The sequence below is a fragment of the Monocercomonoides exilis genome (assembly GCF_001643675.1).
Source record: "Monocercomonoides exilis strain PA203 chromosome Unknown scaffold17-1647472, whole genome shotgun sequence".
Lineage (NCBI taxonomy): Eukaryota > Preaxostyla > Oxymonadida > Polymastigidae > Monocercomonoides > Monocercomonoides exilis.
Window position 1 is genome coordinate 1,174,933 of NW_027150562.1, and position 18,482 is coordinate 1,193,414.

Below are 18,482 nucleotides of genomic sequence, written 5' to 3' on the forward strand. Positions count from 1 at the left end.
AATTATTATTAATGTGTCTTCCATTCTTCTTTCTCACGCATATATTTCTGATATATCCATCAAATCCATTGCAAAAACCCAGGCAATTATCCACTTTAATAATTCAATATCACAAACAGGAAATGAAAAAAGTGTTATTGAAACAACAAATGATTGTGCAGTTGAAAGATGTCAATTTTCTTTTGATTTACGTTTTGAAACTGACTTTCCATCAATTTTGCGCCAATTAAATGGATCGTTAGAAATATCAAGCTGTGCTTTTTTAACTTCTGATCGAGCACTTGTTATTAATTCAACATTAATAGAAATTGATAGTGGAGAGTTGAACATTGAGAAACTTTTGCTGGCGATGATCAATGTTACCCAGAGTTTATTTTTGCTTCGAGCTGAATCAGTCATAAGGATCGAAAATCTAAAAATAAATTCTGTTTTCTCAAATCGTGATTCCTTTTTTTTAGAAAGAGGAGCGCAAGCTTCATTTGAAAAAATGTTTGTTGAAAATTGCACAACTGACTCTGGCAGTATTATATATGTGATTAATGGAAGTGACGAGTTAACTGAGAAAGGAAAAGAAACAAATTATGGATGTTTCAATACGACCATATCTTCTTTCACCGATATATATGTTTCAGGTTTAGGGAAAAGTGTAATCGACATGCGGACAAATGAAATGCCAATAATCGTTTCAAATTGTTCATTTCAAGATTGTTCCTCAAATAGAATGAAGGGAAGCATCGTGCAATTAACTGATTGTCATAATGTGACAATTCAGCAGTGTTATTTTGATCATTTGAAAACAAATTTCAATAAGCCAAATGATAATTCAAAACAAAGACAAATAAATGAAGTTTGCCGATGGAACGGATCAGCAGTGGATGCAACGAACAGTGAATTAACATTTAAGGATACTACCATCGCAAATTTTAGAGACGGTGGATTATCATTATCCACTGGCACTATGACAATCGAGAAAGGGGAGTTTTTGAGCAACAATCCATTCATTGAAAAATATCCATCAGTGAGAAGAAACATCATTTGTTCAGATTCTGGAACATTGACCATTTCCAGCTTGAAAGGTGGAGATGGAGTGATGCTAAATTCTTCGGTTTGGATTTTGGATGGTGGGTGCACTCTCGGAGGGATCGCAGGAGAAAGGGAATCGCCTTTCTTCATTCCCAAATTGGAAGACGTTTCTGCGAATGAGAATGGCAGCAACATTGTTATGAAATTCAATGGAAAGCTTCTTCTTCCATGTGATTTGTCATTCAGACTTTTGTATAAAACAGGGGATGTGGAGTTGGTTGAGACATATCCTTTTGAGGAAGACAGTTTTGTATCAGAAACTGAAGTGATTGGAACAATTCAATCAGATAATATTTCAAAGATTGCAGATGAAACAGAGGTGTCTGTGATGATAGTGTTTGGAAAGCAATTGGCTTCCACTCCTTCACAGATTCTGAAGAACAAAAGCGAATCTCGGATAAATGGAAATGAAAGGATTGTTGAAGGAGGAAAAGAACAAAAATCATTTTGGCCGATCATTGTGATCATCATGGCAATCATTCTCATGATTGTGCTCATTGTATCAATAATTGCTACAGTTCGATGGAGAAAACAAAAGAGAAGAACAGAGGAATTGGAAGTGATTGTGGAAGACACAGTGAGGAAGGATCCGAAGGCATTTGAGATGGTGACGATGGAGATGTCTCTAGAGGAGCAGTGGAGGAGAGCAGAGAGGGAAGCTGAAAAGAAGAATGAAGAAAAGATAAAGAAGAGAGTTTATGAGAAAAGCTTGGGGCATTCAGAATCATCAGAACATTTGCTGAGCGAAAGTGGATCGACTGAATACATTCTGGGAAAAGATTCAGACAAGATTCCAGATTGGGCATTTGAAAAGGTTGATGAAAAGGAAGAAGAAGAAGAAGAGACAAGAAAGAGAACACTTTCTCCTTCCATTTCATCAACTTCAACAACAGACTCAGATTCCACTTTTGTTCGAGGGGAGGATCTGTGTCCAACCACATCATCCATGTCGAACTTGGTGGATGCGATGGCATGTTCTTCGCCTCATGAGAAGCTGATTGTGGACTTGAGGGATTCGCTGTTCATGTTGCTGCATGGAAGGAATGAGAAGAAAGAGATGGCAATAGGAAGTTTGCAGGAAAGAGAGCAAACAGCTTCCCAGATCCTGTTCTGGGTGGCTAATCTTGCGCTCCACTCATTTGATGAAATGGAAAATTCTCTTCAATCTCTTGCCAATCTGAGTCCGCACATTGTGTTGTTCTCAGAACATATGGTCATTTGTATTGTGATGCACTCCGACTTCTCATCTGACCATGATTCAGATTCTTCGTCTATTTCTTCATCAACTGTTGTCTCATCCGCCAGTGATGATGATGATGACTCTCTTCCCTCATCAGCTTTTGAGGATGAGGATGACTTAAGGAAAGAGTGTTTGAGGTGGAAGGCGCCAGAGCTGCTGATGAACAAGAAGATGGGTGCAACAAAGGAGTCAGTGGCATTCTCAATTGGGATGATGCTGTGGGAGTGTCTGACACTCCAGCTCCCTTTTGGAGACTATCCGGCAGAGGTGTCAGGGCAGAAGATAGTGAATGGTGAAAGACCGGACCTAAGAAAAGTGTTGGAATCTTCATACACAGATGTGCTGCATCGCACTTTTTCTCCTCAGCCAGACAGCCGTACAACACTGATTGAGATGAAAAGAGAGTTTATTCAGCGTTTCCCAGCAGGTGCTGTGATGCTCACAATCTCGGATGCCATTGATTTCGAGAACGAAAGCGAAGACATGGGAAGTGATGTTATAGACTCAATACCTATGTCAAATGGCAGTTGAATTTAATCTTTATTTTGTTGAACAACATCATACAAAATTTAAAAATACTTTAATGAGAAGATAATGGCAAAACTTGTATCTCTTTGAAGATGAATGGTCAAGCAATGTCATTGTAGATCAATTAAGCTTTCTTTATGGATTCAGATAATGAAAGAGATCAAAAAAACTTAAATTTGATGAAAAAGGACAAAAATAGATGAAGAGAAATCAAGACATTGATTCAGATATGTTAGTTTTTATATTTCTGTAAAATGTATTCTTTTTTTCTTTCAAAAATTTTTATTAATTAAAAATTAATCTTCACTTCTCTCTCAAAGAGAGAGCATTGCAGTATCAAACAAGTTATACAACAATTCTAATATTAATTTATTGAATTCAGTTGAGTTAAAAAAAGAAAGAATAGTTATATTGTTATGTCTTTGGTATTTGCCAAAGCTGTGAATTGTTCAAATTTTTCGAAAAAAAAAAAAAAAAAAAAAAACATAAAAAAAAAAAAAAAAAAAAAAAAAAAAAAAAAAAAAAAATTAATAATAATAATAATAATAATAATAATAATAAAATGTTGGACACTTTCAATTTCTGTGGACAGTGGCATTATCTCAACAACTGTTGATAATTGTATTTTGACAATTAATCCAATTATTCCCTCAATGAATATGAACAAATAAAACATACAGAAATGAATCAACTTGCTCTGCAGAATTTTGAAAAAAAACATTTTTAATTTTCGGAGAAACCCTAAGAAAAAAAATTCTCCGAGTTTCTCCGAATATTAAAAATGTTTTTTTTCAAAATTCTGCAGAGCAAGTTGATTCATTTCTGTATGTTTTATTTGTTCATATTCATTGAGGGAATAATTGGATTAATTGTCAAAATACAATTATCAACAGTTGTTGAGATAATGCCACTGTCCACAGTTATTGAAAGTGTCTACCATTATTGACACTAACAATACTCAAGATTTTTTATTCTTTAATACAGTCTAAACAGGATATAATCACGTCGAATATAATCACATTCATTTATAGTCACATTTTTCGATGCACCGACAATTATGGCCTTTTTTCCTATCATTTCCCATCGCAAATAATCACAGAGCTAAATATATATAATCACATTTTTTATTATAATGAGTTCATTTTTCAATGAAAAATCTATTTTTCGATCAAAAATTCTAATTTTATGATTTTTCAAAAATGTGCTCAAAAAAGTCAAAATAATGTGTATTTTTAATCAAAATTTTTGATTTTTTGATTTTTCAGAATTATGTTTAAACTAGTCAAACTGACATTAGCATGCATAAAAAAGTGTTATTTCAATTGAAAAATGGGTTTTGATGAAGAATTTTCAAAAATGAAAATATTGACCCAAAATTAATTAATTAATTAATTAATTTTTATTTTTTTCTGTGTTGAGCAGCATAGTATATTATCACAATCGGATATAGTCACAAAAAGTTGTGCAAAACCCGATGTGATCATATCCGGTTTAGACTGTGTTCTATTTTTATAAATAAGTGAAAATTTTTGAAAAATCACCACAGATCAAAAAGTGATACCATTATATTATTATTTTGAAATATTCTTTCATTCTAAAATGCTTTGAGCTCGTTTTATCGATGGAAAAAAACCACATTCGAACATTCCATGATAATGTTTGTAAACAAAAATGAAATTTGAATTTTTATTGCATATTTTGATCAAAATAAATTATGATTTTTTTGAAATAAACTCATGCAAGAAGATTTGAATTTTCGAAGAAAACCTGTTCATAGCCTTTTTTAAGGATAAAGTGATTTTTCAAAGGACGGTAATTGTGGTGCGTTTCAATTGATTAGGTTCTATATTTTTTTGACATTTTGTGTATTTCGGATGGATTGAAATATTTATCGTTGAACATTTTCCTTCACCGTTTAATTTTTGGAAGGAAAATCAACACTGATAATTGATTTCGCAATTTTACCAAAAATCCGCATCTCAAACATGAAAATTTACAATAACAATTAACAGAATAGTTCGAATTTGTTGTCTCAGCTTCTTTTTCTTCCTTGTCAATTTTTTATTTGAATGAAGCTTGTGTGGTTTTTTGAATTGAAGTTGCACCAAGGATAGGAAATAAACGATTTTTTGGAGCAGAAGGGAAGCGAAGACGAGTAGGATAGGTTTTATTGGTAGAACAGAGAAATATTTGAAGTTGGAGAAGAAAGTTTGCGAAGAATGATCATTATTAAAAGATATAGGTTTGCCACTTTTTTCAATGTTCTTTTTTATATATTATTTTTTTATGAAATTAGATTGTTTTGCAGGAACATTTTATGCCAATGAATGAACACAGAATATGAAAGAAAGGATATAAAATGCATTAAAGAAGTCAGAAAACAGCAATCGAAGGGGCGCATATGGAAATGAGCAGGTGCAAAATATAAATGAAATGAAATGAAGATTTTTTTTTTGAAGGTTTTGGAAGACATATACGACGAATCTTGTTAAAAGCCGAAAATGAGATCAAGGAATTGATGACACATCAGAAGAAGAAATTTGGCAAATAATTGAGAAGATGTTTGTAAGAAATTTGAATGAAAGAGAAAATTTGAATGAAAAGGAAGAAAAAATGAAAAATGAAAATAGAAATTTGAGGGATGATTGAAGATGAGTCAAGAGAACGGACAAAAAGAAAGAAGAAGAAGAAGAAGAATGAAAAGAAGAAGATGGAAAAGAGGCGATTGCGATGGAAATGAAGGAGGAGAAATGGAAGGATGGATCACACCGGATGCACACGCAAAGGACAGCCGCAAATTGTTGATTGCCAATTATTTGCAATTCAGAGGATGTTTGTTCTGTGCCAAAGAAGCAGATACTGCTGATGCATGACAACACATTGACTCCTCCCTCCTTCCCTCACTCTGCCGTGCCATCGCTTGTGAAGCAGCTGCACACTCTGCACATTCCCCAGCAGCACCACAAAGCAGATTGGACGTCCCACCTCGTTTGCTCTGCAGCTGCCGCCCCACGAGCTGCACCAGCATCATCACCATCCGGAACGGCACGCACTGCTGAATGCGCAGCATCAACACTTCGATTCAGCACTGCACCAGCTAGCACCACCGAAAGCACCTGCACCTGATCATCCAGCGCTGGCTGACTGTCTTCACAACCGAGCTGTTCTGTGACAGGAATGGAGGAGATCTGCAGTTAGCAGCATCACACACATCTGGATGTGTCAGATGCAGTGTGAAGAAATCATTGCTCAGGAACGCCTCCAGCGCAGACGCAAACGACTGCAGACAGCAGCTAGACAGTCAGTTACGTACTAGGAAGATGCGCAACAACAGTGCATGTCGCATCTGCGGATTGCACACACACAAAAGACACTCTTTCTTCGAGAATGTGAACCCTCTGCATACTGTCCCTGGCGATGATGACGATGTTGATGATGAAGTCGATGGGGCGCCATTGTATATCGCATCATACAGCGCCTTCATGGCCTCCTTCCGCTTCTCTGCATCAGCCATGTTGTAGTTCTTCAAATACCTCAGAAACACATACGCGTTGACCTCTCCCTTCACCGAATAAAATCACTTAGACACCCCAAAAAACATCTTGATCTTCTTTTCCAATGCCCCTTCAAGCACCGTGTTGAATGACATCAAAAATGACAGCTCATTTCAAGAAAAATCCTCCAATGCAAACACATTAAATGGCTATATCAAAAGAAAGAACTTCCGGAACAGCTCCAATCCGTTGATCATATCCAACCGCGCTGTTTCGCTCTTCTTCTGCTCCGCATGGTTCTCCCATGGACACATATACACAAAATCTCCAAACCTCCCAGTCGGAAGCACAATCCCCGCCTACCCAAGACTTTCCCCGCTTTTATATGTCATGATCTTGTCTCCGTATATCCCTCGTATCTTCTGTATTGTTCACTCTAGCAACAATTGCAGCACTGACAACAGCAAATTCAGCGGACGCTGCACAGATACAGACGATTGTAGCTGGTGTATCATCTGAAGTACATGTACTGTTTCAAGCTCCACCTGCGTCAGCTACTCAGAATCAGTTTTCATCAGCCGCTCCATCACCGTCTCCAGTGCTGGCAGAACCACCACAGATGCCCCAGACAACCCTGTCCACGTTCAACCCTGTGACTTCTCAGGCCACTTCGACTCTTCCCGCTCTTTCTTCGGATCGTCGTGCGGTGACAGCGGAATCTCAGACAGCGCTATCGCACTCTTTCTTTTGCCTTTTCATCATCATCCCCATCATTTCCACATTTTTATCTGCTCCATCTTTCCTGCCCATGCTAAAGTTCACATCTCCACCTGCTCCTCCATCTTCTTCACTTGCCCAACAAGCTAATGCACTGTCTCTTGATTCTTCACCTTCATTTTCGTTAGTTCCACCTTTTTTTCTACAAGTGCTGCATACTGCTTTTCAATTTCCTTATTGTTCAGCTCCTTCTGCTTGCTTATCGTCTGCTCCGGAACTTATGACAGCACCATCTGCATCTTCCTTTCATTCTTCATTTTGCTCATCTTCTGCCGTACAGTTGCATCTGCTCTTCCACCTCCGCAAACACTCTTTCGCCTTCCGCTGTTTCCTTCTCCCACATCACTCACCTCGCTCCCCACTTTCACAACAACCCTCTTCCTACTCGTGTCTGGCCCAAGCAAAAAAGCGATGTCATCCCTGATGATCTCTGTTAACTTCTCCTGGCACTTTTCGCACAGCCCCAACGGCAGAATCAATGACTCCGAAGACTGAACCACCCCATTATACACACAAATTAATGAAGAAGATATGGAAATTGTAACCCCCGACCAGCCAGTTTCCACTTTCCACCATACTCACCACCCCTCCTTGCTGAGCCCATCACTTCTTCTCCTTCCCCTGCTTCACCTGCATCACCTCTGCGTTGTGCTCCTCGCTCAGCTCCAAAATCTTCTTCTTCTTCAGGATTATTTCGTTCTTCTCCTGCAGCTGCTCTGCCAGCCCGCTCAACAGATTCGCCTCCTTTTCCTTTCCAACTTCTTCTTCTTTTCCTTCTTCCAGCGCCGCTTGCGCAATCGCTGCTGGTGACAGAACCACATCTTCCATCTTTGACCACCCTGACTCCAGCGCCTTTCCATCACTCCTCTCTTCCACTTCGTACACTGCAATCCCTCGCCCCATCACTTTATCATCCAGCTTCACCATTGCAAGCCACGAGTTCAATGATCGTGATACCAGCAGCGCTATCGCCATATCTGCAGTGACGGGTTATGCAGATCGTTGATTAACGGGAACGCAGTCACATCAACCGTTGCAAAAATCCTCTTGCACCACGACTTCGTTCCCGCTGACTCCGCAAGAGAAGGAAGCGTCTCCATCAGTAGAACAGAAACCATCGTCGAAAGCGAAACGATATAACCTTGCAGCGTCTGCAGCGACCAAGGAAATTGATTCTTTTGATTTGAATACACACGAGATGCTTCAGGCACCACAATCTGCATCCGTCTCTCGATAACTTCTTTCGCTGCTACAAAAATGAATGAAGCTGCTGGAACCAACGCATCAAAAGGGATGAACACTGGAGCCGATAATTATCCTGATGACTGCACATTTACAGCTGCCTTATTTTCTTAACTTCATTGCCTTCGCACTGCCAAAGCACATCTATGTTCTTCATAAATTGAAGAATCTAAAGAAAGTTCATATAAATGAAACAGCTGACTGAGCTATGAATGATACTAAAATGAAAAAAAATATGAGTCATTCATTTTTTCTTTGTAATTGCATTCTTCAAACCAAATCATAGACTTTACATATCGATCATTAATAACATTAGTTTTTGTATTAAAATACCTTGTTTTTCAATTGTATAACTTTTATTGAACAGAAATAAACATTTATTCATTTTTACACGCTTCATATTAATTCTTCAATAGTGTCAAAGCTGAAAAATTGTTAAATTAAACATTCAAAAATCTCCGGATATAAAACAAATATAAAATAAATTCGTTTGCAAATAGAGATTATATTGATAATAATAGTTATATCACACACATATATAAGTGAAACTCGTTTTATTGAAAAATTAGCATAGAAAAATTCAAGTTAAATACATTGCAGTTTTATTACTGCAAAAAATACAAATAAACTTCAATTATTGTTATATACAGATAATGTTAATGATTAAAATTTTTACAAGGAAAGAATCAAATGCTTATGTCTGAAGAAAAATGAATGAGGAAATTGAAGGAGTTATAATTACGGGAAACAAGAATTTGCCTTTGAGTTATTGTGGGACAGATCAGGCTAAAAAAAGTGATTTTTCAAAAATTTTCACCCAAATATTCATAACAAAAATCAAAAACTGTGTTTATAAAAAGAATTTATTGCATATAGATTTTCCATTGTTTTTGACAACCGATATTGTTTGTGAAAAAAAACCAAACAACAAAGATTTTTTTTTAATTTCAGAATGAATAATTCTGATGATACTCTTCCAAACGTATCTTATCAATGCTCACTCTTTTGGCATATCTGACTTTCATTTTTGTGCAGAATGAACATTATTAAAAAGAATATTTGAAATTTCGTACAAACTCAAAATCATATTTCGTTGATATTTCAAAAATAATATCTTTAAGCATTCATAAGCGAAAATAAAACTCTATTGTTCCATATAAGTTGGCTTAGCTAAGGTTTATTTCAAAGATAATTATCAGATTTATTCGTTGAGTAGTTATTGAAAAATCGATCTTGTCCTGTCTTTTTTGTGATGAATTGTTTTTTTTTTGCACAATTCCTAATCATTTTTTCTTTCAGGTTTATAAAATATGAGGAGTTATTCTTTTTTCAAAACGTTATAAAAAATGGAAGAAGAAGATTATCACTGAAATCATTTGAGCGGGCATAGGTGTATTAAAGGTCCTTTTCCAATTCTTGATTATTCATTAAAACATTATGATATATAAAAAGAAGATTTAATAATAAAACATTTGTATGGACTGGATTTTTGAAATTCTTTTTTATTCTTGAGAAAAAACTATTTCATAAAATCACCCATTAACACTGGTATTTTTCTAAAATATAGATAAAATCTGATAATTTTGAAACAATAAGCAGCTGAGAGGTTGTTCATTATAATATTGCCCTATTTTAAAAATAAAATTTTAAGAAATAAAACATTAAAAATAAATAAATTATGAAATTGAATAATTTGATCAATCCCACAATTATATTTTTTATATTCAAATAATAAGAACTCGCTTTTTTTTATTTTACACAATGTCAAAGTTTTCCGATGTCACCTTTTCTTTTCCATATATATTTATACTTTTATATGCAGGTGATTCCATGTTAAAATTCACTTAAACTGCTTTTTCATAGCTTCATTGAATTACAAAGGATTTTTTTGTTAATATTTATTGGCTTTCTTCTCAAATATGCATTGGTGAACGATCACTATTGATAATGAACATTTTTTTATAAGATTATAACTTTTTTAAAGTTCATTTGATTTGTTTTGATTTATTCATTTTCAATTTATTGCTTTTTTCAGCAAAATACCGAAGATAATTGTTTTCTTTTTGGTCAAAACCAGTAACTTTTCATATTTTTGTAGCTTTTTTATTAATAAAATGAATAGATTAGAAATAATAATACCTTTAACAAAATTTTTAAATGTCAATAAAAATTGTGAAAACAGTTTCTTTCACTCCGAAATCCAAATTGTTATTTCATTGAACGCATACCAAGTGCTCTTTTTCAAGGTATATCTATCAAATAGATGTTTCAATTGTTGGATCATTCAAAAATAATAACAAAAATTTTGTAAATTCAATGATAACCATAAACTCAGTCAACTTTATTTCCTTTTTCAAAAATTGCATCACTCCTCCTCCTCCTCCTCATCTTCTTCTTCTTCTTCTTCTTCGACTTGTTCATGCGAACATCGCGCTCTGAAAGCAACACAACAGCGACATGAAACAGAAACTGGAACAGGTCCATCACCACAGAAAGAGAAATTGAAGTCAAAGACGAAAATGAACACAGGCAATGGACATGCACGCGCTCCTCAAGATTGTCATCCACATCAATTGCATCATCATCATCACCACCACCACCACCAACACCAACACCACAGCCATCACAGCAATCAAGGCAGCAAATAGCACCACAAGTACCAGCAAATGCTGCAGAAACAACCTCAACAACAATCTCGGCAGCAGTCACAATTACAGTCTAACCATCATCATCAACATCATTCAGAGGGAGTCAACAGGCAGCACCGCAGGCACAACTGCTCTGATGAGCGTTCACATGGAACTGAGACGGCTACTTCATCTTATTCCCCCAGGAACAAAGCGAAGCGGATGAGCATAATTGTGCCTGCGGAGCAGCTGTTTGCGAGCGAGCATCGGTTTGAGAAGGAATCTCTTCCGCCCTCTCCTTTTCCGAAGGACAACCCACAGTTTGTGAGCACGCTAGCAGCAGAAACAGGGGCAGAGACAGATGCAGAAGCCAAAGCAGAGACAGACATCAGACGCGAAGGGGATGGGCCTGGTTTGGTCAAAAGCGCAACGCTATTGTTGTCTAATTCTTCCTCCTCTTCCTCCTCTTCTTTGCCACTTCGGCTGTTTCAACAACAGAATGCGCATCTTTCTGGTTCAGGCAATCCTTTGCCAGGCTGCTCGGCAACTCCTAAACTTGTTGACCAACGCTTTCATTTTCTCCACCTCCCCTTCCGCCACATGCATTGCCTCTCTCTCCTTTTCCTCTTCATCTTTTTTTTCCTCTTCTCCTTCTCCTTCTTTATACGTTATTTCTTCTTCATCAAATTCTTTAAATAATTCTTCTTCTTCATCTTCTTCTTCTTCTCCTCCTCCTTTTCCTCCTTCTCCTTCTTCTTCTTCTTCTTCTTCATCTTCTTCTTCTTCTTCTTCTCTCTTTCTCTCTCTCTCTCACTCTATATATATATATATATATATATTTCTCTCTCTCTCTCTTTCTTTCTTTTTTTCATCGCTCTTTTGGTGACATATTCGTAATCATAATCTCAATCAGCTTCGGATCTTTTTTCACTGTTTCATTCACAACCTCTTGCAATTCTTCATTTCTTTCCTTCACTTTCCTTCACCGAATTTCCAGAACAACGGATACAACAAGAACGATTATCAATATGATACACATAATTATAACAATCAACAACAAATAAGATTTTCCTTCTTTTCCTCCTTCAACAATCCTTTCATCTCCTTTTGGTTCTGTCTCTCTTAAACTCTTCAGAATGAACGAGTTTATTGAGAAGAGAGTATTTGAATTCCCAAACAAAATATGAGCGCTAACTTCTATTTCCTCTCCACAGCTGCTGATAATATCTTTTGCCACACTCCCTTCAACTTTTCTTTCTGACAAGAATCCTTCCATATCAAAATCATAATGCTCAATCTCTTTCTCCTCTCCCTTCCTCTTCACAACTGAGAATGATAAGTTGCATGGAATAAGAAGCATTCCTTTAAATGTCAGCTTCATTCTATCTGTCTCTTCTTTTGCTTCCACACTCTCCAGCACAGGAATGAAGAATGATGAATCCCTTTCTGAAGCAATCCCTTCAAAACTGCACCCAACATTCAGCATCCACAGTGAAGTATTTCTCTCCAATCCATCGCCCCCTTTCACACTCATCACATTCAATGAACCTGAATCTGAACAGATGATGTTTCTTCTCAGTGATGGATATCCTTCAATTGATGGATTGTTATTCAAAAACTCTCCTTTCTCAATATTCACATTTCCTCCACTCATTGTTATTCCACCTTCTATCGAATTTGAGATTGTTGTATCTTTCATAATAATAGTACTCTTGGTGATATCCAAAAGAGATCCATCCCATCTACACATCTCTTCTTCTGTATTTGAATTCATTTCATTTCTTTCTTTTGAATTCCCATCAAAAATGCAACTGTCCATTTTCACATCCAAACAATCCTCCACTTTCATCAATTTCCCTTTTGCTTTGTTTGAACAAATTCCACCTATTGAACAATTTGCGAATTGCATCGTCTTTTTCGTTGTCAAGCAAGATATCAATGATTCTTCATTTCCTTCAACTGTGATATTTTCAACCTTCAATCTGTCCATATTCAACTGTCCACATTCATTAATATCTATCAAAGAAGTTTTAATTGTTGAATTGTAAATCATTAATAAATAAATAACAGATGAAAATGGTGATGAAAGATATAATGCCGATTCATGAAGAATGAGATTTGATATTGTGCATCCATCGAGTTGTAATTCTCCTTTTTCCATATTGATAAAATGAAATGGAATGATTGCTAATTTTGCATTTTCTACTTCCGTCAGTTGTTTTGAGGTGAATAAACAATTTATTATCTCAAGAATTCCTCCTTCTGGTGAGATCAGTGATTCATGTGAAGAGATGAAATTCGAATCAAATACAAAGTTCACTCTCGCCATTGAGACTGTTTCTGTTGTTGAAATCAAAGAATTCTTTTCACTTGTAATCTCTGATTTCACTTCAACTTCACACGTCTCTCTTTTCTTTGAACTCATGCTCATTTCCTTCAAATTTATCTCTTCTTTAATATTACTCTCTTCAATCACCAGTATTTGACTAATCAGCTCTGATGACAAATGCATTAGTCCATGATTAATTGAATCATATGGAAATGTGTTAATTCAACATTGCTTCCCATTCGATTCATTCCCACTGCTCACAATGACCATTTCGCTCTGATGGATCGTAACAAAATCAATAAGATCTGCATCATTTGTGTGGTCACAACCATCAATTCCATAAATCGCATTCATCCGTGCGTTATGGCCTTCCCAAAGATTAAACTGGAATTTCATTTAATTGTTCTTCAATCCAATATTGTTTCATTCAAAAAATATCTTTTAGAGCTTATGTAGTGTAGGCATTGACCTTTAACTTAACTGCGTGTGTCTTTAATAATTCGTTTCTTTAATCTATATAAATTTCTCTTCCTTTTATTTTGATGCCGCTGTGTTGATTATAGCCTCGACTTCAATATTCGTTATACTTAAACGAAAATAAATGATATTTTATGAGTTTTGTCAAAAATTTTAATGAAACAATGTTTATTATTGATAAGAATGTTTCGCACGCTTTGTAAGAGCTTCTATATTCATTATCAACATGGTATAACATGGGTGATTTTTTTTGATATCATAAAAAAAGATCAAAAATTGAAAAAATAAAATCGATAGTGGTATTTATTGATCAAAAAACTAAATTGTTTTTTGCAAGTATTTAGCTTTTGTTTCTGTAATATATATTTGTTTTATTTTTAAGAATAAAAAAACACACCTTTTTTATGTTTTTGTTGAAAAGATTTTTTTTGATCAAGTTAAATAAAAATTAACCTAAAATAAATAAAGTTAAACCAACAAAACTCATCAAAAAGACAAAAAAATATTCTTAACTTGCTCAAAAAAGCTAATAAAAGGGAAAAAATATTTAAAGAACTTTGAAAAATGCAACAAATTTGTGAATTTTCATTTATCTGAAGAAAAAGAAATGCGTTTTCCATTAATCTATCTGAAACCTCATCAAAAAATTTCCGTATCTGCTTATCAGCTCAACAGCATCATCAAACGAAGATTGTGTTATTCGGGAAACTGCAGTTAATAAGAGCAATTGAATCATTTTCGTAACTTATCTTTTTATTCTTCATGAAAAATACAGTTTTTATTTTTTACTCGATTCACTACATCGTTTCCTATCATTTCTACTTGACATTTCTTTATTCATCTATTGCTTACTGCGTGCTTTTCCAAAGTTCCTGCTCTTGTTGCTCATGTGTAGAAATCAACATTGAACTCGCCTCAACCATCATTCGTTTTTTGTTCATGTAATTTCTTTCCCTCTTTCATCATCATCTTCCTCTTTCTCTTGATTATCCTTTTCTTTCGTTTTTGCTTCCTCTTCATTTCACTCTCTCTCCATCATCTCCCTCATCTCCCCCAATTGCAACTGTATCTTTTCTCCACGAGCTACACATTTTGAGGGGCAAAACTGTTTTTCTTCAGCTCTTCTTTAAATCTGTCCGCTTTTCTCTCTTCTGCTCTCAGCATCAGCAGCAATTAAACAATGGCGTGCACAGTTCTTCACTCCCTTAAAGTTTGACTCATTCTGAACACTTTATCTATTCCCTTCTGATCCAACTGCTCTCTCCCATGCTCACTCTCAGAGTCGTTTGGCAGCGCTTCATCGAAGCTTTCTGAGAAGTCTATAAGTTCTATTTTATTGGCCGTTCTGTGAGCGTTGTCAATCAGGAAGAATTCAGATTATGGAATACGTTGAGGCTGGGAAGAAGAAGAAGAGGAAGGGAATGAAGGAGAAGGAGCAAATGGTTGAGGAATTGATTATTCCCTCTTTCAAATACGTTTCTGGAGGAAGAAAATCATTCTTGTTATTGAGGAGCGCACTCAGTGACTCAGATATGGCTGCTCTGTTGTGCTCGCTGGAATATGAAGTGATGTGGCTGTTTTGCGCTGCTTTCTCCTGAGGTGGAGAAGCTATGTGCGTTCTTCAGGTAGTGGGTGGAGCATGAAATGGTGGGATCGGTATGGCATAGAGTTAGTACTGAGGCTATCTATGGAATCTGCAGCAAAGGTGAGTACAGGAAAGAACGCAGTCGAGACAAAGTGGGCAAATGACCTTGCGTTGAGGAGAAGCTGGATATGAACACCAATCTTCTTCTTCTTTTTCATCTCTTTCGTTACACTCTCCTTTTCTTCATCCTCTTCATCATCCTCCTCCGTATCTTCTCCTGTTCTTCTTTTTCCAAACAGCTGCATTCAGATTAAGCAAAGCGCAAGCAGTTATTATTTTCGCTATTTCATTGGCTGTTGGTGAAGCCAGGACGCCAACAAGATTCGACACAACGCCCCAGCTCAGCAAACGGAGCAGCAGCTCTTCCTTCGTAACTGTTGGTTCGTTGTTCGCTTCATTATCCTTCTCGTTTCTCTTCTCCTTCTCCTTCTTCATCCAGCCCTCTTCCTTCAGCAAGCGCCTCGATGATTTCCGACACGTTGTTCCGCACAATCGCCTGTGGCGAGAACATAAGCTCGGACAGCTCGTAAAACAGCGCTTTGTCGAGAGAGCTGGCAAGCAGCTTGAACGACTTGTTGGTCAGCGAGAGAAGGATGGAAGAAGCCTTGCCACTGTTTTCAGGGCGTGGTGGGTGCAGCAGGCAGTGGATGAGCTGGAGAATCCGGTGGCGCAGAAATTCAAAGTGGAACTCGACACCGTTGGTGATGAACTTGTTGATCACACAAAGAGAAGAAGAGACAAGAGGACACCATCGAAAACTGAATGTGATTATATTTGCGTATTTTTGTATAATGAAACGAATGAGCGAAAAAGTGGGGGGGAAAAGGAAGAAGAAAAAGAATTAAAAAAAGGAAGATAGAAAATATTGAAAAAATTTCCAAAATTAGTTTCTGGCAAACCCCATGAATCTGATCAATTGCTTTGCAACAGCGTCATTCAGCAAATAACCTTTATTCACTAAGCAGGATAATTGCATAATCAAAGCCATTAGTCCATCATCATAACAATTCATCATTTGAAAGTGAACAAAAAAATTTAAATAAAGATAAATGTTTGTAAAGCAAAATACTGATTAACAAAAATAAATCAAACTATTAATGAAATATATTTTATTTAACAGAAAAATTCAAAATTTCCATTCAATTCTGGTTTATAACTTGGGACATGTCGTCGAGTTCCCTCAGCAGGCGGATGTTGGCGTAGCAGCAGACTATTAACTGTTCAACAGGAGATACACAGCGCAGCTAAAATGGAATGTCCATCGACAGAAAAGCGCCACAAATGACACTGGCACATAAATTAATCACATTCCACTGCTTTTCTTTGAACGAACGCCCTAAGCTGTGCTTGATGGATGGCAGGTTGGTTGGATAGAGAGAGAGAGAGAGTAGTAGTAGGAGGAGGAGGAGAAAAAAAAGAAGAAGAATGTTGCGATGAAATGGGAAATAAAGAAGAAGTGAATGAAGATGATTTGTATGCAGATGTCAACGTTGAGAAAGTGATCGCGTTCGATAATATGCTGCTGAATCCTCTTGGATTTTTGATTTCTGGCTGATAAGCTGAGCAAAGCGTGGTTTCAATCGATTCGGGCTTATTCTTCCTTTTATCCCATTCTATTTTTTCTGAGCCTTTCTAATGTCTTTGTCAAATCCATATTCTTCTTCTTCTTTTTCTTCCTCTTCTTCCTCTTCATTTTTCTCATTATCTATGCATTTATCTGTCAGACACAACGATCTCTTTTCATCTTTATCTCTCACAAACTCATTTGCACTCCTCTTCTCATCCTTCTTCTCTCTCTTCCCCTCCTTCTCCCCACCCACAAGAATTCTCAATCCAGCCACATACGCTGCATAGTTCAGAAGGATGCTCTATGGCTCGAACACATCCCTCGTCGCTGAAACACTGCTGCTTGCAAGCACACCTTCATTGCCCAATCTGCTCTTCCTGAGAATCGCACGAGGGATCTGCAGAGTCACAAGCGGTGGCAGCGAGAAGGAAGAAATAGAAGAAGAAGAAGAGGAAGAAGACATGTTCGATAAAGAGGCAGAGCTTGGGCTAGTCATGTCGAAGGACTTCTGCGTGAGTGAAGAGGAGTTTGCGACTAGAGATGAAGGAGTGAGTGACTTTGGAGGTGTTCCAACAAGAACAGAAGGGGCAGACAATTGTGTGTGTGGCAAGGGAGAAAAAGTAGGAGTAGTAAATGTTGAGGAGGCTGTGATGTTTTGAATGTGTAACTGGGCAGATGAGAGTGTGCTGTCAAACGAGAAAAACGCCTGATGATGTTCATCCATCATCGCCTCCTTCTTCTCTTCCCCAATCCCTCCTCTTCCTTTCTGTTGCTATCTGTGCAAGTCTTGTATCGAAAGCGTTAATTTGCGATGTGCAAAACTCATCTTTCTTTTTCATTGTCGTCTTCTCCTTTGGCTCTTCCTGCTGTCTCCCTTTGCTCTGCTCGAAGCTCAATTTGTCACTGTTCTCCGCCTTCTTTGCCTCTTCCATTTGAACTTGAACTTCTCTCTCTTCGCTTCTTGGAGGTGTCATAAAGCGAGCTGATGAACGCAATGTGCCTTGAAGCTCCTTCCCCCTTCCGCCGCCATTTCTCATTCGATGCCCATTCGCCTCATCCACCCTGTTCAGCACAGCTGGAGCGCGGAAGCCGTATGAAGTGCTGAAGTAGAGCGGAATGCTCTGTTGCGGAAGGGGAAAGAAGTCCAGATGCACGTTCAGCAATCCAACAGAAGGCATCTACAGTGATGTTGTTGCTGTTGAGAGAAGGCAAATCGAATGAAATATCACTTGCTGGTCAATTCAATCATGATTGAACATCTCATGATCATTCGAAGGAAGATGGAATGATCCTGTAGGAAGTGAGATGAAGCAGCAAAGAAGAGGAATGTTAAGAAGGCGAGATGACTGAAAATTTCAAAATAATCCAATGACAATAACGAAAAAATAGTCGAAACGACTTCACTTGATGTTGCAGATAGAACACATATTTTTTATTTCATAAGATGATTCGAGATAGAGGAAATAATCCAAA

At 36.9% G+C, this 18,482-nt stretch overlaps 7 protein-coding genes across 7 annotated transcripts; 2 read left to right on the forward strand and 5 right to left on the reverse strand.

The window, feature by feature from the left end:
• Positions 1-487: 487 nt before the first annotated feature.
• Positions 488-3,378, forward strand: MONOS_2399 (uncharacterized protein; the record flags this gene model as incomplete). The annotated part of the gene is made up of 1 exon (XM_067872317.1): positions 488-3,378. One exon carries the CDS (start codon positions 488-490, stop codon positions 2,852-2,854), a length of 2,367 nt encoding a protein of 788 aa, XP_067729317.1. The 3' UTR covers positions 2,855-3,378.
• A 2,373-nt stretch (positions 3,379-5,751) lies between these two features.
• Positions 5,752-6,365, reverse strand: MONOS_2398 (uncharacterized protein; the record flags this gene model as incomplete). Its single annotated transcript, XM_067872316.1, has 2 exons — positions 5,752-6,039; positions 6,258-6,365. 2 exons carry the CDS (start codon positions 6,363-6,365, stop codon positions 5,752-5,754), a joined length of 396 nt encoding a protein of 131 aa, XP_067729318.1.
• A 927-nt stretch (positions 6,366-7,292) lies between these two features.
• Positions 7,293-8,345, reverse strand: MONOS_2397 (uncharacterized protein; the record flags this gene model as incomplete). Its single annotated transcript, XM_067872315.1, has 3 exons — positions 7,293-7,613; positions 7,753-8,099; positions 8,264-8,345. 3 exons carry the CDS (start codon positions 8,343-8,345, stop codon positions 7,341-7,343), a joined length of 702 nt encoding a protein of 233 aa, XP_067729319.1. The 3' UTR covers positions 7,293-7,340.
• Positions 8,346-10,429: 2,084 nt separating this feature from the next.
• On the reverse strand, positions 10,430-12,690 carry MONOS_2396 (uncharacterized protein; the record flags this gene model as incomplete). Its single annotated transcript, XM_067872314.1, has 4 exons — positions 10,430-11,082; positions 11,324-11,474; positions 11,548-11,798; positions 12,187-12,690. The coding sequence occupies 4 exons, from the start codon at positions 12,688-12,690 to the stop codon at positions 10,696-10,698; spliced, it is 1,293 nt and encodes a 430-aa protein (XP_067729320.1). The 3' UTR covers positions 10,430-10,695.
• Positions 12,691-15,839: 3,149 nt separating this feature from the next.
• On the reverse strand, positions 15,840-16,346 carry MONOS_2395 (uncharacterized protein; the record flags this gene model as incomplete). Its single annotated transcript, XM_067872313.1, has 2 exons — positions 15,840-16,200; positions 16,342-16,346. The coding sequence occupies 2 exons, from the start codon at positions 16,344-16,346 to the stop codon at positions 15,840-15,842; spliced, it is 366 nt and encodes a 121-aa protein (XP_067729321.1).
• A 959-nt stretch (positions 16,347-17,305) lies between these two features.
• On the forward strand, positions 17,306-17,668 carry MONOS_2394 (uncharacterized protein; the record flags this gene model as incomplete). Its single annotated transcript, XM_067872312.1, has 1 exon — positions 17,306-17,668. The coding sequence occupies one exon, from the start codon at positions 17,306-17,308 to the stop codon at positions 17,666-17,668; it is 363 nt and encodes a 120-aa protein (XP_067729322.1).
• Positions 17,669-17,725: 57 nt separating this feature from the next.
• MONOS_2393 (uncharacterized protein) lies at positions 17,726-18,187 on the reverse strand (the record flags this gene model as incomplete). Its single annotated transcript, XM_067872311.1, has 1 exon — positions 17,726-18,187. One exon carries the CDS (start codon positions 18,185-18,187, stop codon positions 17,726-17,728), a length of 462 nt encoding a protein of 153 aa, XP_067729323.1.
• Positions 18,188-18,482: the final 295 nt, after the last annotated feature.